General features: G+C 38.9%; 1 protein-coding gene across 1 annotated transcript in view; it reads right to left on the minus strand.

The window, feature by feature from the left end:
• LOC115019446 (ryanodine receptor 1-like) overlaps window positions 1-22,751 on the minus strand; it is a 51,573-nt gene that overhangs the window by 6,923 nt on the left and 21,899 nt on the right. Inside the window, exons 59-92 of the mRNA XM_029449011.1 lie at window positions 22,531-22,654; window positions 21,989-22,104; window positions 21,798-21,865; window positions 21,559-21,680; window positions 21,368-21,417; window positions 21,128-21,188; window positions 20,904-21,030; window positions 20,679-20,790; window positions 20,508-20,589; window positions 20,299-20,429; window positions 19,881-20,201; window positions 19,059-19,299; window positions 18,857-18,944; window positions 18,675-18,767; window positions 18,166-18,180; window positions 15,405-15,575; window positions 15,187-15,246; window positions 14,927-15,061; window positions 14,125-14,237; window positions 13,938-14,034; window positions 13,745-13,854; window positions 13,582-13,633; window positions 13,098-13,172; window positions 9,640-9,739; window positions 9,464-9,543; window positions 9,300-9,376; window positions 9,125-9,198; window positions 6,047-6,127; window positions 5,854-5,942; window positions 5,382-5,510; window positions 5,207-5,311; window positions 3,856-3,861; window positions 1,537-1,618; window positions 112-1,430 (exon numbers count right to left, since the gene is read on the minus strand). Coding sequence (XP_029304871.1) covers window positions 112-1,430; window positions 1,537-1,618; window positions 3,856-3,861; window positions 5,207-5,311; window positions 5,382-5,510; window positions 5,854-5,942; window positions 6,047-6,127; window positions 9,125-9,198; window positions 9,300-9,376; window positions 9,464-9,543; window positions 9,640-9,739; window positions 13,098-13,172; window positions 13,582-13,633; window positions 13,745-13,854; window positions 13,938-14,034; window positions 14,125-14,237; window positions 14,927-15,061; window positions 15,187-15,246; window positions 15,405-15,575; window positions 18,166-18,180; window positions 18,675-18,767; window positions 18,857-18,944; window positions 19,059-19,299; window positions 19,881-20,201; window positions 20,299-20,429; window positions 20,508-20,589; window positions 20,679-20,790; window positions 20,904-21,030; window positions 21,128-21,188; window positions 21,368-21,417; window positions 21,559-21,680; window positions 21,798-21,865; window positions 21,989-22,104; window positions 22,531-22,654 — 4,706 coding nt within the window. The remainder of the gene's footprint in view (window positions 1-111; window positions 1,431-1,536; window positions 1,619-3,855; window positions 3,862-5,206; window positions 5,312-5,381; window positions 5,511-5,853; window positions 5,943-6,046; window positions 6,128-9,124; window positions 9,199-9,299; window positions 9,377-9,463; window positions 9,544-9,639; window positions 9,740-13,097; window positions 13,173-13,581; window positions 13,634-13,744; window positions 13,855-13,937; window positions 14,035-14,124; window positions 14,238-14,926; window positions 15,062-15,186; window positions 15,247-15,404; window positions 15,576-18,165; window positions 18,181-18,674; window positions 18,768-18,856; window positions 18,945-19,058; window positions 19,300-19,880; window positions 20,202-20,298; window positions 20,430-20,507; window positions 20,590-20,678; window positions 20,791-20,903; window positions 21,031-21,127; window positions 21,189-21,367; window positions 21,418-21,558; window positions 21,681-21,797; window positions 21,866-21,988; window positions 22,105-22,530; window positions 22,655-22,751) is intronic.

The raw sequence follows: 22,751 nt of genomic DNA on the forward strand, positions 1-22,751 counted from the left end.
ATGTTGAGATGTCTGCCAATAAAAAGACTATGGTAAATGTTACACTGGATTGATAACCACCCAGTGAATATTTACACATATTTGTATTCACCTGAGGTGCATACAACTCACCACTTTTCTCTTTGTTATGGGAGTTCCTTCAGGTGTTGGAGGTTCAACAGGTGATTCTACACCCATGTCTCCAAGTCCACCTGGAGCATCAACACCTGGTATCCTCCCACCCTCTTTGTCCTGGGTATCCTCCTCTTCCTCCTCTCCACTCCCAGTCTCCCCAGTGTCCATTACACCTCCGGTGTCTTGTTCTTCCCCTGTCCTTAGCTCCCCCGGTCCATCTCCATGCACATCATCCTGCGTGGGATCTGGCATGCTCGCTAGAATCTCAGTCACGGTGATATTTTTAGCTCCCTCGACTAAGCCACCTCCAAACAGAGTTTGCCAGATGATCATAAAGAAGCCTTTGCACACGTTGTAAATGAAGTGCAGTATACTCATGAGGATGGTCCAGAAAAAGGTGGACAAAGCCACCACAATCTCCTTGAAGGACATCTTTCTCACTCTGCGATATTGTCTGCGAAGGTTACGGAAGGTGAAAATGTTAAAGAAGCTAAGCATGCTGTTTATGAAATCTGCAAAGGCAGAGCTTGATTCTGGCTGCCCTTCCTCTCCGTTACTCTCCTCATCACCTCCTCCGCTTGATCCCCCTGCTTGTGCTGCCTCACCTCCAACTTCCTCTCCTTCGTCATCTTCTTCCCCTTTTCCCTCTTCCTCCTGCTCTGAAATTTGCGAGGCTATATTCATCTCAAAGATGGTGTCCTCACAGAAGTTGACAAACATTTCCATCTTCTCTGATTCACCGCCATTGACAACATCAAAGATAAACTGTCTCTTGGACTCTCTGACCTGTGGCATCTCCCACTGTTTGCGGTTTACTTCAGTGATTTCAAAGTAGATGCGCTCAATCTTTCTGCTGGCGCCCATTATTTCAATACGGCCCAAGAAGGGGCGGAAGTAGTTCAGCACACTTTCTGCTTGTTCTAGGAAGTTCTGTAGCCTGATGTCATGAGGGACGTGCTCAGACAGGTTTGTGAGCAGCACTGCGATGTTGAATCCGATGTCCTTGGCAGGTTCCTGAAAGCGATTGGCAAACTCCTCATAGTGGATCATGTCGTTCTCATCTGCTTCCGAGCAGGACAAAAGAAACTGGATCTCAGAAGGGGAGTACTGTTTCTGACTGTCCATGGCCTTCTGGAAGTCCTTCTTGGAGATGAGACCTCGAGGGTCTGTGACGTAATCACTGAAAGCATCCGATGCCACAATGTCCTTCAGTTTGAGGAACATGTCAAAGAACTTAAGGATCATCTCCACGTTGCTGGAGGACTCTACCAACATGTCTACCATCTGGCGGGCAATTGTACCATTCACCACGTTTCCTGAATGATACAGAATAAAATTGAAATATAGATTTATAAAGGACAAAACCAGAAGAGATGAAAGCTGCTGAAAACTAAACAACAGATAAAAACTTTTTTTTTTTACCCTCCAACAGTGAGAGCAACATAACAACCATGTCTTTCTGTAGGTCAAGAAGCTCCTTCAGCAGACCAATCTGGCTGGAGTCCTGCGGCCATAAAAAGATGCACAAGATCTTACAGAAATGACAGCAGATTCTATACCATTTCAAAACATTAGGGGTTCACATAGATGTATAGAGATGCAATAGTCATGGGTGAAGTGGAACAGTTGTCACACAAAATAATTTTAACATGTAGTTACCTAAATACTTGGTATGCCATGAGGTACACATGTAAGATACTGTGTGTTGCATACACTCACATTCACAACAAAGAGGGTGCTGCAAAAAGAAGTTAAATAACCAAACCCTCATGCTGAGAGGTTTAGGAAAACGTAGATGTCAGAATGCAGTCACTACCAGTTTTATATTAAGTCAAATGTTAAATTTCAACTATTTCTATCTGAACAGTGATTAATAATGTTGTCAGAGAACATTAGATTCAATAGATGAAGCTTCCGTGACACAGAACAAACATCTTGACGTGTAACGACCCGCCAATAAAGGTTACATCTGCAAAACTGTTTGTCTGAAAAAGCCTACAGGTTTTCATTGTAAACAAACACTATACCACCTGTTAATCATTATCCCTTCATCCAGAGAAACGGGAGCTCACTGGATTTAGTCCTCGGAAAAAAAGTCCAGAATACTTTGTGATGTCACTGGCCCGATCTTATTCTCTTCATATGACACAACTGTGTTTGGACATTCATAGCCTCATCCTAAATATGCCATGGATTGCTATGAACCATAACACAATTTCAGTTGAATTCCATGCAATACATGTTCATATATATATATATATATATATATATATATATATATATATATATATATATATATATATATATATGCAGTATATACACTATAGTATAGTGTATATACTAATGTTATGTTAATGCATAAATAATGTTATAGCCAAAGCCACCAGAAGCCACAAAGCAACACAACACAAATAAAAAGCATATCGCTTCAGGTTAGTTATTAGTGAATGAAAATGGCAACAGAACTGTAACCCGTGTTAAATGTGTGCACACAAAGTGGATGTCGCATTAAAATGTATATTTCAACACCAAATAATCTCATATTAAAGTGTATACTCCAACAGTGGAGGTTAAAGGTCAGTCCCTCTCACAGGAAGTTTTGTAATCACCTGCTTTTTTTCTTATGAATTATTTGTCAGCAATAACAATGTTGTTGTTGTTTACAAGTTCGTTTTAAAATTCCCGGCGTGGTACACAACACCAGCAATTGCTTGACAAGGCATATTGCATATTGCAATATTGCTGTGTCTGAAAATTAACATTCAGTATGCTATTCCTGTGGCCTAGTGTGGTACATTATGGATGAGCAGGTGTTTTATACTCTTTTAGTAGCCATCAGAAATAAAATTCAACATCACAAGGAATTCAGGCTAAAAGGTAAATAAGTCATTTGTGGTTATATTGAAAACTACATTCCAAAATGTAGGAAAAAGGTCACATTTGTGGTTTGATAATCTACGTGTATTAACATTTTACATTTGAGAATCCCATTATTGCATTACGTTTTTCACTTAATGCAAAAATAATGACATAAGTTCCTGTTGCAGTCATCTTAGTGACTTTTCATAAATGATCTGAAAGTAACCCTTTTTACAAGATCGCTCAAGAACATTAGTCATTTTTTAAGTGTGTATTTGTGTGTATTTGATCTAGTTAGTCGAAAAAGCTTTGCATCGGTTGATATCACATTGGATTTGGTTGTTCACTTCACGATGACTCAACCACCTGCTGATGTATCTGCCTTTCAAACACTCACCTTCAACCTTGCGCTCAGTTTTGTTTGGAAAGATATTAGCTCTCATTAAGCTCTATTTTCTGTGGAAGATTCAAAATGCTAATACATTAAAGTTTAATACAAAATTAATTAAATCAATTAAGGTATTACAGTTGAATACAAAAAGCATTGTTATATGTCTTTAGTTTTTATGTATGCATTAATGTCATATTTAAATAAAAATCAAATGTAAAAGGAAAATTATTTATCTTTTTATCTTTTTATTTTGTTTTTAATGTGAATAATAATAAATAATTAAATACAGTAAATGCTTTGTTTTTCTGTGTGCATTTTAGATCTTCCATAATATACAAACCCCTAATTAAGACATTTCAAATCAGGTTTTTGTTTTCCATCTTTAAAAGCAGGTGGGTAAAAAACAACCTGATAAGGGAAACCAACATTGAATACATTACAAACTAGTAAACACAATATCACATCAATAGATAAATAAAATGGATACATACTTTACCCTGCATTGAACATGTGGAAGACAGTTTAAATAATACATAAATTATTCAGTTGTTAGACAATTAAAAACATTTCAAATGCTCTTGTGAATGACAAATATTTTCTTTTGTTTGACAGTAAAACTAGTATAGATACACACTAAGTAATACATTTATATCATAATATACATTTAGCTTTTACATACTGTACTATTATTCATTTACTTTTTTTTTTACACATTTAAAATATTGCCTGTTTACTTGTCTACTATAGTATTTAAAAAATGATGACTGCAAGACAGAACAGCGGATACTTGTGGGAGCATCAGGTCAAGAAGGATATCGCACGGGAAAGTGATTCTGTGTTAGTCATGTGTGTTAGGAGAATGCTGAGCTGGGAACTTATGGATGAAGTATGGCTCTTAACTTAAATGTACAGTTAAAGGGTTATGCATGCAATACATTGTGCTAATATTAAAGGTGCAATTAGCCGCAGTCATCGAGAGGAAAAGCCATGTGGTTACCCTCAAAGTATATTGACCATTCATTTGTAGAACTTTGCACCATATAATCTGAAATCAATGTGATTCCAAACTTTTAAATAGTTAAATGACTTTTACGTGCATTTTATATTTAATTAATTAATTAATGTTTAGAATTTTTAGAATGGTATAGAACTGTCTAGAAAAAAATGTGATGTGTATTACATTAAATGCATATAAAAGGCCCTTTGTTTCTTACAGCAGACATTTGTCATGTACAGAAAATCACAGGTGTTAACGATGACGATGTGCTATTCAAGTGTCCCAGTAAGCCATGACAGAGTGAGCCAGCATGCACAACACCAGGACCCTGAAACTGAAGCAGCCATCGGTCATTTTATTATTTACACGTGTGATTTTCCGTTTGTGACATGTCAAACTGTCTTTTATGAAAAAGACATCATTTCAGAATGACTATAAACCAGCCCAAACTGGAGGTACAAATAAACGGTTGCAATACTTATAGAATCAAGACATCCAAAGTGGCTTTGCTCTCTTAATGTAATATTCAGGCTAATTGTTTGCAGTGTCTAGTGGCCACCTAATAAACAAAGAGTTTACAAGAATGTTTACTATTAGGCCTGTGACCAAATAATGGTTTACATTGTTATATGTTTATGTCCATAGAAAGACATTGTTGGTGGTATATTAGTGAACTTCCACTAACATCATTATGCTTTCATGATTACCAATCATTTCTGTCACGGTCACTGAAAATAATGTCATGAGATTGTATTCTGTCAATATTGTTCATATTTGTGTAGATTTGACGTCAGCGAGGGAAGTTTAAAGCAAATGTTATAATTAATTCAATCCTATGTGCGTACCTGTGCAAGCTTCATCATCATGTGGGCAAAGACATGAAGGAACCCAACAATAGCGTCCCACAGCCTGCTGTGGGTCAGGGACTGCTGGTTGCCGGTGCATGGGCCCTGAAGAGAGACACTTTGTGTTACACACATAAACAACCAGCTAGTGTAAATGTATTTGTTCAAATGTTACCTGAATATATTCAGTTAGGCTGTTGAAAATCTGTTTTGCCACTGTCATGGCTTTGGAGAAATTCTTTTTGCCTGGTTCATCAATGATGTCCTTGCCAGAGTAATACCAGTAGAAATCACTGATGGACTCCTTGATTGAAAAAAACGAGGTCATTCGAGTATTCCCACATCATAACAATACTTTTAAACAAATGTTTTAATCGGGTTAAAAGGTCTGTCCCATCTATTTAAAATGCTATACACAAAGTACTTACAGTGTCCCGATGGACCTTCTTGATTATCTGAGCTACCAAATAAAAAGCCTTTGGGAACTATGCAATTCTTTTAAATTCATAATTGAAAGAAAGTTGGATGTGTAGATCCAACTAACCAGCTGCACATTCAATAGCACATCCCCGTCACACATGTATTTCAAACTTGCATTTTGAACCTTTATTAACTGCACCATCTTTAGGCTAAGTTAAAAGTTGAACCTGGAGTCGAAGGAGGTAATCTACAGTACAGATGATGATGTTGATGGTAGTTGTGCTGCCTGTCTGTGTCCGCAAGTAGTTCTGGAAATCTGTAGCAAAGTAGAGATCATTTTGAAACGCAGTAACGCTCGACAATGTTTGCTTTATTGAAATGTATTGAATTAAATTTGACTCTCATTTGAAACATTCTCACCATTGTTGTGACCCTCACAAAGCAGCTGCAAGAAACGGAAGAGGTCACAGGTGAACTCATCGTCCGACATCACTTTCTCATCTAAAGCAATATTAAAAGAACAAAAGTGTTAAATTACATCCTAAAGTCAGGTCAGACGAATATACAATGGGAATAAGTTGTACGGGTGATTACAGAATCAGTTTCATTAATATTAATAGAATAAATGCAAATGCATGTGGTCTGACATACAATCAAATGTCCAACAACATACAGGAGCCATCAGCACCACATGTTACCATACACCATGTCACCATACAGTTCATTTAAAAACAAGTTGCAGTAAACAATTGACACAGAAACACAGGGTCTTTCTTTTAGGTGGCTAGAATATGTTTTGCTGCTGCTCTTGTCCAGAGCAGTACACTGCTTTGCTCCGTGCCGTATTCTTGTCTGATCTCCGAACTGGGTGCCAAAAAATCAAGATTGTTAAGTGTGATCCCAGTCCACCACCAGTCATAATGAATACACACACACACAGACACACAGACACAGAATCTATCATGTTCTTATAGATCTTTGTGTGCCAAGTCTTTTCAAACGTGATGCACATACGTTATTAAGATTGACTGCACTTGCAACAATGTTTGTAGCCATGTTTCAAGACAAGAACAGCCGCTCTGTAAATGATGTGACTGAATAATGTGGAAGAAGTTATCTTGTGAATTGTGGGGCTCCATTATTATCCATACATTATTTTTCATGAAGGGTTCACCCATATTTTTAGTAGTTTTTCACGAGCAGAAAAGACCAGATTCCGTTCATTGCCTCATGAAATGAGCAAGAAATGTGAGAGGAGTGCAAGCTATGAAAATGAAAGCGGCATCCAATCCTCTCTTGGTGGAATTTCAGCGTTAGAAAAAGAAGAGATGGAGCAAGAGGGACAGAGGAGAGAAAGAGGAATAAGAGAGGCAGCTGGACAGAAACATGATTTACCCCGATTTAGGTAAGTCTGAGGACCATGAAAGGAGTGAGAAGGGAGAGTGGCAGAGGGAGGCAGGGATCGTGGGGAAGGGAGAGAGGATCAGTGTGTTGACAGCAGTAGAGGACTAAGAGATGAGGAGGGGGAGATTAACAACTTTCCATGGAAAATGCATTGAAATGAACCTCCAGAATTAGGTGCCAAAAAGGTGGCAAAACAGCAGGTGAAGGCCAATCAACAAGTCAAACTACTGGACATACAACACAATTAAATCAAGTTAAATTAAAAATCCTTAAATCCTTTAACAGTTATCCAACTGTTAATATTTCATGTTAGGAAACTAATCATTCAATTAAATCAAAAGTTCTACAGTAAATGTCGCAGATGGAAACATTCAGAGGAAGATGAATTAATAGATTCTCAGAATGTCTTAATTAATTCATGTCTTATCTTAATTGATTAATTGATTTGAGATGTTAATGGTGATGAGGCAGTAAATAACAATAACATCATTTAAGTTTTTTATTTTTACCTTTTGTGACTTGAATACTGTAAAGTCTGATACTGGATAGAGAAGAGTTGCCTCTCATCTAAAATGCACAGAATGAACCTATTTGTTTTTTTCTTCTTATTGACATAAACAGTAAGTGAAGTTAAAAACCTCTCAAGGGTTGGGGGACTTTACTCGAAAATACAAAAAAAACCTACAAACGAAATACCCAAAGTAAATTGAAAGCTGATCTTCAACCATTTGCACCAGCTGCATGATTTTGGTCTCATTCAAAAGATAACTTTCTTATTGTTCTTGCAAAACATTGAAGAATCACTCCAAATGCTTTTGGCACTGAGTAATAGTGGCCTGAATATACTGAACTTTAAGAAAATACACTCCGCCTGAAGTTTGTTGTTGAAAAAGATGCCTGAAGATGGGTATAGCTGGTAGCTATGGACTGGAAAACTTCCAATTTCAGATAAGAGGGATAAGAACTGAATTTATTAGACATATTTTTCTACATAACACCAGGCGTACACAAACTGTGCATGTGTACATATTATAATATATATTAATAAAACATTATTTGTATTGCTCATAAATAACTAATATACCCAATTATCCCTGCCGGCAGTAATGACACAAAGTAAGGGAAGTACAAATACATTTCTTGTAATATTTCTGTGTTTTTTTTGTATTTTGTAATTAATAAATACAATTCTGAAAAAGATTACAACATTTGAAAAAATTTAAGCATGAGTGTCAGATGTGTAAAGATCGAGCAGTTCATTGGCTACACAATAAAAGCGTCACCAGGAGGCTGAGCTGCTGCAGTCTCCAGTCAATAAACAGAAGAAGAGGGCTGGCACTTCCTTATCAGGTGGACACTGATTGGCATTGATGGCTTTAGGAATCTTAATGAGGCAGGACGTCTATAGCTATACTATACTATAAGCATGATATATATATTTGTTGAAATAGTCTTTACATCCCAAAAGCAATAAATAAATCAAATGTTCTGACAAAAAAAAAGAGAAAGAAATCTGGTATCTGTGGCTGATGCAGGACTGTTACCTACCTAAACCAGGGGTGTCAAACATGCGCCCCGGGGGCCAAAATCGGCCCGCCAAAGGGTCCAATCCGGCCCAGCGGGATGACTTTGCAAAGTGTAAAGATTAGTTGTAAACTACTGTTCCAGATACCTGTGACGAAATGTTTTGTGCCTTTATAGCGACATTGTGATCTGTAAGTTGTAATGCACACTGTGTAAATGATAAACTGAGGCAGAATATTGTTGGAATTGCACCTTCTTTTCTTAAGAAATGTCAGGTTGTTCATAATGTTGAGTAAAAAAGATAGTTCATTAAATTTGAACATTTTCAGAATGTACTTTCTTGCACTAAAACAAAGGGAAACATTTGGAGTTGTTGTTATTTATAGATTGATGTGATTTTACTGGTCCGGCCACTTGAGATCAAAATTTGCTGTATGTGGCCCCTGAACTAAAATGAGTTTGACACCCCTGCTTTAAACAATGGCTGTGGTGGGATGTCTTGCCTGCTGTATCTGAGGCCTTATTAGATGTGAAAAAAGTGATGCGGATGAAAAGAGTATGGAAACTTACTAGTGCCCTCCTCTGACACCATGCCCAGACCCTCTGCTTTGTTCTGCCTCTCAAAGGCATTTAGATCCAGGACACTGCAAAATTCACAAGCACATTTTTAGATGTGGATTCTTCAAATGAATACACTTAAATTTACTATTCAAAAGTTGAAAATGTTAATTGATTGATAACTGACCTGCATGTCTGCATCAATGCCTGGACACTCAAAAAGAAGCCTACATCCTTCTTATCCCTCAAGTACTCCAGCATTTTCTAAAAGAAAGATGGGGTTATCCATAAAAAGAGAAAAATATTTTTTTAAAGGTTACTTCAAATTTAAAAAAGAATCTGAACACATACCCGTTGAACCTCACTGTTTCCGCCATTCAGGATAGAGATGCCCAGCTTGAGGGTTGTAGTCACCATTGGGCCAGTCTCACCTACATAAAAAAAAGACATAAACATGGCAAGAGTAAACTGAATCACAGTGCAGGCACGCTTCAAGGCAAAGGACCAAAGATGGGGAGCAAGACTACCTTTGCAGGCACTAATCATTTGCAGGACCATCTCTGCAGCACCACGGTTATGAAGTCGGGACTGCTGGTACAGGAGCCTTTGTTTCTCCATTTCTTTTTCCTGTGATAGACACAAACTCAATGAGCATTTGGTACTGTTATATTTCAAACAGAGAATTTGAATAGATAGAATGGACTTTTTTAGGTCAGATATTTGATTAAATATTCAGTAGCAGTAGTAACTACACCAGGATTGTTTGAACATGAAGTCCTTCCTAAATTCTAACTAGTTTCAAACCAGTGATTTAACGAATCGGGCTTGCACTCTAGTCAAGACTTTAGTAATGTGTAAATCGGTTGCTAGAAAAGCTTTATAGCCTTGTCCAATGAAGAGCAATGAACTATGTAAACAGGAAGTCACTGTAGCATCAAGCTAGCATAACTTCAAATGACAGTTTTAGAGCCACAAAAGATATATCTTTTGTTAATGTAGGTAGATACGGCGAACGTATTAATATCTTATTTACTCCTCACTGCAGACGGGTCATATATTAACAAGCTAACGATTGTTCTGTCAGTTAATTAGATACACCAGTTACTGGGAGTATATATTTGCTAACAACTAATATTTATGGAAGAACTACTTGCTTTAAGAAATGCTTTAAAATATTCAGAAATAAACCAATAAAAGCTATATTTACTAACAGCTAATATTTACGCTAAAAACTAGTTTGTGTCTGTGCATCCCAGAGGGCTAATAACTAAATGTCTTCTAACTGACTTCAGATGAGGGTTTTCCCTGTAAAGCAGTATCTGAGGGTGTCCAATCTAATGCATTAAACCCAACAAAGTTTTCAAAGTTGTTAGATAAATTCTTCGTAGGGAATCTTATCTTTCAGTTTACAATTAGTGGGGCAAGCACTGAAACGTTCTTTTGTTCTTACATACAGCTGGTGCAAGAGGCTTTAGATGTTTAAATGTAAAGAAACGTTGTCCATTCTATCAATTAATATTCTCAATTTCAATTCACATTCACTCTCCTTTCACTCAAGTCCCTAACTTTTCATCGTATTACTGTCTAATCAACTTACCATTTTCCCCCCTCAAACGGTCCATAACTGTAGAATTACGCTTCTGTACATAAAGTGATCCTCAAAGAAAAAGCATCTATCAAATGGTAAGTTCTGTAAATGAACTATAAGTAAAAATCAAGGTCATATCATATTTTTCATCTTTGTTTTATATGAAAATATTCTGACATTTGCATTATGGTTTGTTACTGTCCATCTAAAGTTCCTGTCTGACTCTTGCACACATCTGTCACTTCACTTTATTAGTCATGGAGTTGTTACTTTTCACGTTTGCTAGCTGGAGCAAGCGTTAGACTACAGGAAATAGCCCAATTGGCTTAGCATTTGAGCCACAGAGTTCACCAAAGTGTCTTAATTGTAACAGCCCTGCAAAGAAGACACTTTGAACAAGAACTACAATCCCTCTGAGTCAGAGATATTTCTTTGGCATTTCGTATCAGTGTGGCTTTTTTAAAGAAATGGTTTGAAATATTCACACAAAACAAAACATTGCTCTGTGTCATGGTCCTATGGTTTTTGTTTGTGGTTTAATTCCTTATTCGTTTTGAAAGTCACTCTCCTCAGGATGGGGCAGAAGATGACACAGGTGGGGAAAAGACAAAGGAAGGAAGCTTTACAAGACATGACGCATAAAAGAGTAAACAAACTAAGGTTTATGTTTGTAGTTTGTTTTACTCTTTTATTCATGACAGCTCTGGCTTTAAATGGCATTCAATCTCTACTTGTGCTAATGCACAATTCTTTATTTATAGTATTTAGCCAACTGGGAATGAAAGGCCAGAAAATGTGCAATCAAATAAATATCTCTGCTTTCATAGGACAAATTGACATTCCTCTGTTCAGCCACATCACAAATCATCTTGTAACATCCCACATCCTGACACTAAGCCACCCCCCTCCCCCCTCCCCACGTCCACCCCCCTCCCACCCACCCACGTATGCCTGGCCGTGCTCTACCCACTATGTGTTGTGCAGTTGGACCTCAAACTGCAGTAACTAGTGACTATCTGATGAAACCTGATTGTGAACTATGCACTGTATGATGTATGCGACTTTTAAAACTATGAGTATGAATGTATAGCTTTTAGCGTTGCATGTTCTACACTGGCTTTCACTGTAGTCTGTCAGTACGCTATGTGAGTGGGGGAAGGGAACATTGATGAGTAACGTTCAGTTAAAGAAGACTGTTATGAAGGTGAGAGGGATTACATGGAGCGATGGGGAAAGAGACAGAGAGAAAGAGAAAGACAAATCAGACAGCTATATAAACTGGGAGGAATGACATATCTAGTCAGTGAGTTTGTGTTAAATCACATTCAAAATCACTTTCATTAGAGATTTGCATTTGAATGGCCTTCAATAACTTCTAATCTGATCTCCTGCCTTTCCGTGCAGTATTTGAGCATGTCTAACTCCCCAGTTTGATATAAGCCCTCACACTTTTTTAAGGCATTTTTGAATTTATACATATTTTTAGTAGTTTAAAGCAACAATATGTGTTGACAAAGCACAAAAAATTGTTTATGGTCAAACAAACACAAATCCTTTCTAATAGTACAGCTCCAGTAGACAGTGAAGTCAGCACACTGGGTGTCTCAATAAGTGTCTGAGACTCCTAAACTTGTCACAAGGAATGTAGTACAGGCTGCACGGTGGCAGCTGGTGTTTCCTGTCAAGGGAACCATAAATTATTAAAAATGCTGCCAGTCCACTCCATTTCTATGAGCTGTACGGAGTAAAACTCGAGGAATGAACAGAGTGGTAGTCTATGGTGTAACAAGAACACCTTTGAGCTACATTTTTCTTACACGTTGCTTAATTTTCATAACTTGTGGTTAACATTGTCCATCAAGCTGAGTTGATAACTGATTTCGAAGTGAATTATTATTAGTGTGATGATTATCAGTTAGATTATTTTTATTTATTAATGTTGTTGATGTTAAATTACATTAATTTTTAGTTTAATCTAATTAGTCCCAATCCAGATTTCGAGCCACACAAAAGTGACCAATAGGTCTTCTGAAATAGTAAATGTTACATTTAAATAAGTGCTTGTTGAAATTGGAGAACAATAACATTTTGGCCCAAATAGTAGGAGGATTTGAAAAGACGAGGATACATAGAGTAATTGATGCAGTAAACTAAATCTGGATTGGAGCTTTGAGTTTCTAAATCAAGCAACTCACAATGAATGGAGCAGAACATAATAACAGAAGAGACAGACAGAACAGACAGAGGTAACGAGACAAAACAAGGAAAGAGAGAGAGATATGCTTATGAAGTAATGTTCTGATGATGAGGTCACTCAATGCGTCGAGAGCTACCGCTCCTCTGTGTTCCTGGTCCCCAGCCCCCCTCGCCGCCCATTACCAGTTCTGTTTGTCGCACCTCAAACGGCATCTCATCCTCAGCATTTTCCCCCATTTCCTCTCCTCCTTCTTCTTCCTCACCAATATGGCAACTCTAAATAAATGAAGAGAAGAAAAAATACAAGCCTTTCAAGGTACATCATACACAAAACCCACGCTCATTGGTAACGCATAGTCAAATAGGATTGTGACTAAAGATTGTTTTCATTATCGATTAATCTGCCCAAAATCTTGCTTTTGACTATAAAATGTCATAAAATAGTGAAAAATCAACATAGTGACCTAGTTTCTCAAAAATCTTTAGATGTCTTTAAAGATATTTAGTTTGATATGATATAAAAGAGAGAAAAGCAGGAACCCTCCATATACAAGAGGCGATAAACAGCGTTTTCAGCCATTTGCTGAAAATAACTTAAAAATAGCTGCCGATTATGGAGATCGACTAAGCGATCAGTCGATGAATCGCTGCAGCTCTATAGTCAAAACCCTTTGTAATGACTCACCTTTGCCATAATATCTGCATATGCCATATAAAGATGATCAGTATCAAGTTTACTGAAATAGAGATAAGAGAAGACAATTTGTAAACGAGGGACAACTGCCACCCTGTGTTGACACCACATTCCTGCATTTCAGTGTTGCTGTATAAGCGAGGACCTGTCGAACCTCTTTTCTGTCAGAGCGGTACGACTGAAATGCAGAATAAGCTGGTGGAGGGGATCTGGCTTTGTTTCTCTTTCCTCCTCTTCATCTCCTTCCTCTTGCTCCATTGCTTTCTGGGATGTACAAGGAGAGGAAGGGTGAGTAATGGCACAGAAAAAAACTATTCAAGATGAAACAGATGAGAGATGACACTCACAGATAAGTCATTTATCATCCTGTCTTCAAATGAGTAACCCTCAGAGTGAAGCCAATTGCGTTTGTATCCCTCAAGGAACATGTTTGACGCTCTGTGCCTGCAATGCAAAAAACAAAACAAATACACTTCCACATATCTGCCGTAGTTATTTTGTGAACACCCCACACTGTACGTGTCAGTTCCTCACCTTGGAATGTTGTATAGTGGCGTCATCCTAAAGCAAGCGACCACAGCCCGGCGTCTCTGCTTGGACAAAAGTTTGTGCCACACCATCTTCTTGGATTTAAACGGGTGTTCCGTCTGCACCAGAGAAGGTAGACATTGGCAGAGCGGCCACAACAACTGCTATAGTAACTTTCTATGCGCAGCAGGAAAAGCCTTAATTCAGAGTTGTTCATTTTTGGATTGATTTCCCTCCAACATCAATCAATTGTATTTGTCATATGTAATCATATAAGATATGATCCCAGTCAAATGTGGAGTCTAAGGCACCACATTAGTCAAATATGTTGAACTAAAGGGCTACTAAACCATATTTAAAAAAAAAAGCTTGAAGTTATTTTTTGTTTTTATTTGCTCAAAAGTTCATATCGCATTAATTACTGAGGTTTCTAAGAAAAATAGTGTGAACTTATTTCTGTATTGCTAGTGTGCATGTAAAGCAGCATCATTAAGTATTTCTTTAAAGAGGACATATTGTACAGCTTCATACTGTGTTTCTCTATGAACCTGTTGACAAGCTTTAATGTTTAAAAAACACACAATCTTTTATATCTCTGCTACATATTGTGCTTCTACCAAACTCACAAATATTGAGCAATGTGTTTATTATAATTATTTTAATAGTAGAATATTCATATCTAATTTGAAAAATAAGTACACATTTTTTAAAATCTCTGTCAGAGGTCCCTTCTCATACTCCTACGTGCAGGAGAGACAGGATGCATCTACTACAGTTAGTACAGGAATGGTTGAGAATGGCAACTCACCACTTCAAGGTGATAGAGGACAGCAGAAACCTCCTGCACTCTCTTGACAACTTTTATTGGAGCGTCAGCATCTTCAGCCTTCCCCGCCATCTCCTTGTACAGAGCCATCTGCCAGCGCATTGATGGATTGTCCACCTTTCCCGAACACAGGGACACACAGCTTTTTGGATATGCATTGTGATTATGTAGTTTGATTATCACAAATACAATTGCTTGGAAGTAAATACAACACTACTGGACAAACAGTCGAGGAATTATACCTTGCCCTGAAGATGGAGGTTATTCTGCAGGAACTCTCTTACTTCCTCATCTGTGTCTCTCTGTAAAGTAAAACGACTATCAACCATTGTCCCCCCTAAAAATGGTTTGGGAGGTAAAACTGTTACGGAATGGTTACTATACGACAGATACTACGTGATACAAGTCAGACAACAGAAGTTTACCACAATCAAGCTCATTCAAAGTCATAAAAAACTACCAAAGAGTATCGGATCTTGGCCAAGTTGATAAGCTCCTGATCGGCGGGAGAGCACATGTTGAGGCCTATGGGGAGCATCTTTTTCAAGGCAGCCACAATAAGTGAAGTCTGCACAGAGTAACGATCTCCACGTCTTTTCTTCTTGGTGCGTTCTGTATCTGAGCCTCCACCCTGAGAAAAGGGACAATAACCAAAAAGCATTCACAGTATCTTATAAAATGCCAGAGGTGTGACACAGCAGTTACCGCTGCTTAGTATCGAACACATTACAGCCTCGATTCACTTTCATGGATAGAAGCCCTCATTAGTATTTACCTTTTGTTCTATAATACTAGGAATGACTGCAACACCACAAGAACAAAAAAGCAACTGCTTCTATGTCCAGTATATGTTACCGTACATCACACAAAGTGAATATGAAATAATTCAAATCAATGACAAACCAAGGTGATTGTTTTAATACTAAATATTGAACATCACCTACCTTTTAGTAAAGGCCGAGCACTATACAGTTCTGCAAGCTGTTCATTATGCAACTATGCAAACCGTAGATCTCTCCATGTGGAAATACCCGGTTACATTCACTGAGGATTCTTATTAAACATGTTACTCAGTTACAATGTGTAAAGGAAAGGTAGGTGCCTATATTATCTGTTTACATACATCTATGTTCTGTTGTTCCCCCCCAATATAAAGATCATTGTTTCTCTGAGCTCAGACTGGTAAGTAGAGGGTATAGTGAAAATGTGTGGGCAAAGTGGGGATATGCTGGCTTGGGGAAGGGGAAGCTGGAAGGAATGGGTCTTATAAGAAAGTAAATCAGTGAAATTACATTTACAAAACATGCAACAGAAAACAGATTTCATTCACGTGACAACCCATTCAGCATTCAGGAGAAATAGCTCAAACAAACTCCAGATGTGTTTCTCTAATTGTGGATTGTTTTGTTTTTTTTGGAACAAAAGCAGCCCTTGGTGAAAGATTAAAATATTAGATGATGTTACAGAACAAAACTCTTGAAATTAGAGTTAGTGGCAGGCTGTTAAAATCACACACCTAATGTAAAACACACTGTCTATGGGATATGTCCCTGTGCTCCTGTTCTGTTTCTGTGAGAGTTCAGTGCTTCTGTTATCTGCTCTTTCTGAAGTCCTCCAAGATGTGCAAATGTATGTGAGAGCATACAATGTATAAATGCAGGTCACATAGTATTTCTATTTGAGCCATAGAAGTGTAGATAACACCTCACAGAAAAGGCAACAATATTGATGAGTGATAATGATACTACTCTTTACCACACGTATTGCTGCTAGCAAGTGCTAGAAGCACCTGCCGGTCCACTGACCTTTACAAAGTCGGTTATTATGGTGTTTAACGTTTACGGTGGCTCAAGTGTGTAAACCCTTAGCTTGCCTTGTGATGGCTAGATTTTACAGGTAGGTCTGTTCATTAATTATAATTCAGACACATACATTAAGGCTGAAATGGAAAAGTGAATAGAAGAGGCCGGTTACAGGCTTTCTATCAGCAATGTTTTCATTATAGGTGTTTGTTGGGGTGTCGTTGTCAGACATGTACAATTAGGTAAATCCCAGAGGCCCTACGCCCCCCTATCTAAGTTAAATAACAAACCCTATCAGTGCCAGATGTGCATCATCCACTGCTTCTGCTTCAATTCACTGCCAGACGCAAGTGTGTTACGGAAGACTAGTTTAGAGGAAACAGGGTGCAAAGCATTTTGGGGGATAATATAGATAATAAAAGTGAATTAATGTATTGGTTAGGTTCATGGTGATTTTGAGCACATTCTAAAGAGGGAACCCAACAAATGCTTCAAGAAATCTGCTTCAGTGATGTTAAGCATCAAGGCATGTGTTAGTGTGGATACTAGGGAGTGTAAAGGAAACTAAACCATGATGTGCCATGGCATTTCCAGGGAGGAGAGAAGAAAGAGCACAGAGAAGACTAACATCATCCCCTAGTGGCAAAAAGCTGCATTACAAAAGCTACAGGTCAACTATCCTTCGACGGAGAGAAACAAAAGACATACTAGAAGACTCCACCTCAACTATGATCAGAAAAGAGCAAACTCAGTGACAGGATGATGGCACTGTGCTTTCACTGCCACCTTGGGCTTGGTGTAAAGCCCAGTGCCATGAGCCCAAATCTACAGCTGAGTACTTTCATCAAGCGCCTCCAGACTCCCCCCCTCACACACTGGCAGGACTGGCCTTTTGTCCAGTGATCCTTCATGTGAATAATGTGTGTTTTGTCCAAGTGCACATTCATTACAGTTGTTCCTTGTTTATAATTTTGCACAAGTTTAAGTGTATGTAGACTGTGTAAAGGCTCGGTCACTGGGGTATAGCAATGCTAATGTCAGTAAGTGGATACAAACGCCATCTGTTGCTCCTTTGAAGAGACTTGTGGCAAGGATTTTCATATTCTAATAATATATTTAACTACATATTTATAGCAATGACAAATTCTCAACTGTTCCACTCTTAATAGACTGCAAAGTATTCATGACGAAGCAGATACAGCTGCGTGTACAGAAAAAGCATTTGTCACTGGCACTAAATTATTGTCTTGGGTCATGTGTCTCTGAACACGTCTTTGTGTGTGTCTGTGTACTTGTGTGTTTGTAGATGTGCTATATGTGGATCAGAGGTGCCAGTGTGCTGGAGAGGTTGATGAAAAGCTCCCCCAAAGTGAGGTGCCATGCGGTCAGCACAGCGGTCGTGCAGGAACAAAGTCTAACCTCTGAGTCCCCGCCCTGGAAACCCAGCCGCAACCCAAAAGAAGAGGACAAAGGACAGCCAAAGAGAGAATATTGTTAACACAACTGCCATCGTTCTAAAAATTGCGAATTAAAATCAAACCTCCAAAAGTTATAGAAGGCTTCGCTATGTTTAACCAAGCCCAATACACAAGGACATCAAAGAAAAGAACAAACAAAATCAGAAACTACCAGAAAATGAGGCACTGACATCCTGTACCTGGTAAAGATTGTGAGAGCCTTTCAACTTTAGACTGCTTTGTTGGATTATAGTTTGAATTTCCTACAGCCATACTAAGGGTAATAATAGTTTAATACATGACCATTTCTACCAGGCTGAAAATGGTTGGTATAGTAACAAAATCTTTAAATCATGGTAAAAAAAGAAACGAGGGCAAAAAGAAAGAAACACATACAGCTGTTACAAAATATACTGAGTTGAGACCTGACACTACACCAGCATCACTCCAGCACTGATTTCATTAACTCACCTTGCTCATTTTGCTCTTGCTGTCAGCGGTAAGGAATGACATGTTATTGATCTCATTCATCACCACAAAGTTCTGTTCCTCTCGTTTGAAGTTCTACAATAGAGCGAGAAATGGGAAACATACAGTAAAGGATGCGAGCTGCAACAAATGGCTGCATTCAAAGGCCAAATGAACGTACTCACATGAGATTTGGACCAGAAAATAAAGACCTCTCCAACCATTCGGAAAAGCTCTTCTGCATCTGGGTCTGGGCATGTCAGCCATCTTGCCCTGCAGCAGAACAAATTCATTTAAGGCTCCTACAAGTCACAACAAGCATGGCCAATGAACAATATATGAAAAGATGAGTGCATAACCTTTCAATTAAATTCTGTGTTATTGTACCTGTTGTTGTCCACGTAGCGAATAAGTAGAGGGTAGAGGGCATACAAGTCTCTGCAGAGGACAGCAAACTCATCACGTATAGTGCCGTCTTCCTCATCCCCCTCTGATTTCCCCTCCATCCGCAAATGGTCTTCTTCAGCCACCACCTTTGAAGTGCGTTTCTTCAGCTTCTCCATTGTTGGGATAAAATGGGACTTGAGCATTTCTGGCTTTGCCCTGCTGACAATGGGCTGTGAAAACACTAAGAGAGAAAGCAAATGGTGTCATCTCGCCAAAAAACAACAACCCACTCAGTTGTGCACTGTGACACATTAAAGGCCCGATCAGACAGCGCACCTTTTAGCAGCCAGTGGCGGGACTCTCTTTGGTTTTAATGAGAGTGAAGGTGTTTTGCGCTGCTTTTGCGTTGCTGATCGGCTCGCATTTATGCAGGAGCACCCTGAAAAAACTTCAATTCAGAGAGGAAAAGCCCCCGATGTCATTTTCTTTCCCATTGGCTAATCACGGGCCTCTGTGGTGGCTGGTCGGTGGATGCAGGAGCTATATGACTTTACCAAACGTAGTTACCATGATCTGACCAGAAAACAGCGTTCCTGGAGGGTGCGGTACTTGAGAGTTGTTTTCATTAAACTGTACTATTAACTATTATGTAGGTTTGTCTTAAGATAATGCAAGCAATCATTTGGTGGTTACCTAGCAACAATTTAAATAATACCCTTTTTTGAAATTGTAGACTTCAACAAAAAAGGCTCCTCACGTTTTTCAACCTGCAAAAAGCGCTCTGTCTGATCGGGGCCTAATAGAGTTCAAAGAGGTGCTCACCAGCCAACCTCTTCATCCAAGAGGCTTCATCGATACCCAAGTTGTTCACAACTATTTTCATGATGCTGCCCAGCAGCTGATTGAGGTGTTCTGATGTGACATCAGTGCAGATCTGCCCATCCATATCAGGGAAGTTCTCAAGTCCCTTCTCCCACCAGCGAGGCAGGTAGTTACACAGCATGGGCAGAGTGATTTCAATCACATGAGGCATCTCAGTATAACGAGCCCCCGACTCTGCCAACTCCCCAATCTCCTTTAGCAGAGCATCCAGCTCAGGAATGTCTGGACATAATTCCTGGACCTCATGGGGAAGGCCCAAGACTTTGGTATTCACAAAAGAGATAGTGAAAGAAATTAAATTCAGAAACAAGACTTAGTCAGAGAGAAATCAAAGCTAAAGAATAGGTGATGCACTCACTGGCTCTCTCCCTGGGTGACTTCGTGGTGTAGACAGAGAAAGCGTTGAATTCATTTAGATTAGGCTCTAAATAGGCCACTGGCATAGCTGCTGCAAGGTGAGCCAAACATTCTCCCAGAGCTGGCCGCTGCCTGTAAATGTGAAGGACAAGTGTAAAAACAAATGCTCCCGAGTACTCCAGATTTGAATCTATGCAGAAATGGAGTTACCTCTCAACATGTGGATTCTTGACAGTCCCAAGGGAGTAGATGCTACACATGATGCGATAGCAAGACATCTGTAGATCATCCACTGTATGCAAGCAACAGAGACAGGTACAGCAGTCAGGATACATTGATACATAAGCAGAACGGAAATAGTACTAATATCAAAGCACTCACGCATGACATCATCTCCAAACTGGTGCTGAGCAACGTGATCAAACAGGGAGGTAAGCACGGGCAGCAGGGCGATGGTTGTGTAGTTTATGTTCTGGGACACGCCTTTCACTTGCTTTAAAGCAGAGAAGCAGCACATGATCAGGGGCTCAGGATATTTAAGGTCCAATGTTCAACAGATTTTGCAATATGTGCAAGGCCATTTGAAATATTGTATACTTCTACTACCTGATTGCCTTTGGATACTTTGCCCAGTTTGAGGTTCTCTACCATCTTCTCTATATCATCAGCAGCACTCTCAAAGAATGACCGCAGCCCTGCTTTCACGATCTCAGGCCCCGACTTCATTACTGTCCTAATGAAGCAAATACAGAAGATAATAATGACAAACAAAAACATATTCATCTTAATGGGGTTATGCATCTAATGAGAAAATAGAAAAAAGATTAAACCTTGCATCCAAGGACCGTGCCAGAATGTGAAGACAGTTAACAATTGCTTGAGCGTCCGTTCCTGCACATAACAATACAGTTATGATGTTATGAGGTCTTTCATTTCATTCACATCACCACATACTGTAACGTTGTATAAAACAAGAGCAACTGCACACAATACATTACAGCCACGTATGAGAAACACAGAAAAGAGTGAAAAGATTCAGAAAGATGGATGTGGAGAAACAGACATCTTACCAAAGAGAGAAACTCTGTGCCTCACCAGAGCGGACATTTTACAGAAGATACTATGACGGGAAGGAAAGGAAAGGAAAATACAAGACAAAGGACATTTTGATAAAAGAGGGAAAGCAATATATGAAAAGAATACATAACACAACATGTGTGGGTTATATCTCTGCAGTATATTTAAACAAAAGAGAGATCACCTTGCAATCATCTCCTTCTCCTTATTGGAAGAATGTCCACCACTCCCCAGAACTTTCGCAGGTGTCGACAAGAAGTAGAGGCAGTGGTTTTTGAAATATTGGTTGATAAGAGGCATCAAGATCTGAGAGAGAGAGAGAGAGAGAGAGAGAGAGAGAGAGAGCTTTCACACTTAGTACAGAGATGAGGACAAGTTGGGTCTTTACATTGTGACCGCTCTAGCTTTAGCCGATAGTCTCACCTTGGCAAAGAATTTGATTTCCTGCTCATGAGGAGACTTTTCCACTCGCCCACTGCTTACCACAGCCTCTGTAGAACACATTATGAAGTATAATAGTACCACAATAACATTGGAAACAATGTTGAGTTACACTACAATAACAAGACAAGTCTATCAGATGTTGTATGTTCTTCCTCCTTGCATCACAGTACCAAGATGAGCGATGAACTCCTGGGCAATTTCCATCCATTTCAACAGCTTCTGCAGGAAACCATAAGCAAATCTCTTCTCGATGGACGAGATGTCAGACTCCATATCTTTCAAGCCCCTAAAAGTGAAAACGAGTTTAACGCTTTATACTTCAATTGAATGATTTCCACCATGTTCAATACTTGTTCCCTTTTAGTCAAAGAATTTAGGATCAGAACCAGAAACAGAAAGTAATACATAGTAATTCTGTTTTTTTATAGTGAATAAAGCACTTTATAAACATTAGAGCTTCTTGCATCATGCTGTGGTGCAGCACCTTATTTTGATTGCTTTCAAGTGATCAGTATAGATTTAACCTGCTGTGCTCTAATCATGTTCGTTTGACTAAGCAGGTGATCTGAGGATACTATCTGCTAGGGCAACACAATTAACATATTAAACAGAAAACACGTCAGCAGATTGAATGAAAATCAATTAGAGTAGTTTGACACAAGTACAATTCCCTCCTAACTGTCTTATATCAATTGTTATTCTGCATTATTACCTTGTGCAAGCATATCCATTAAGCTGCAGGAACTTGAGCAGCTCATAAGCCTTCTCTCTATCTCGAGCCTTTTCTTTTGCAGTCAGAGTATCGTAGGGCACCAGCAGAGGATGTGTTCCACCTCCTACACAAACAGAAGCACAATCTAAACTCTTGAAGAAAATGGGCAAAGGCCAAATCGTTCATTTTCTATATGTCTAGTTCTCCTTCAAACAATTGAC

The sequence above is a fragment of the Cottoperca gobio genome, chromosome 14 (assembly GCF_900634415.1).
Source record: "Cottoperca gobio chromosome 14, fCotGob3.1, whole genome shotgun sequence".
Classification (NCBI taxonomy): Eukaryota; Metazoa; Chordata; class Actinopteri; order Perciformes; family Bovichtidae; genus Cottoperca; species Cottoperca gobio.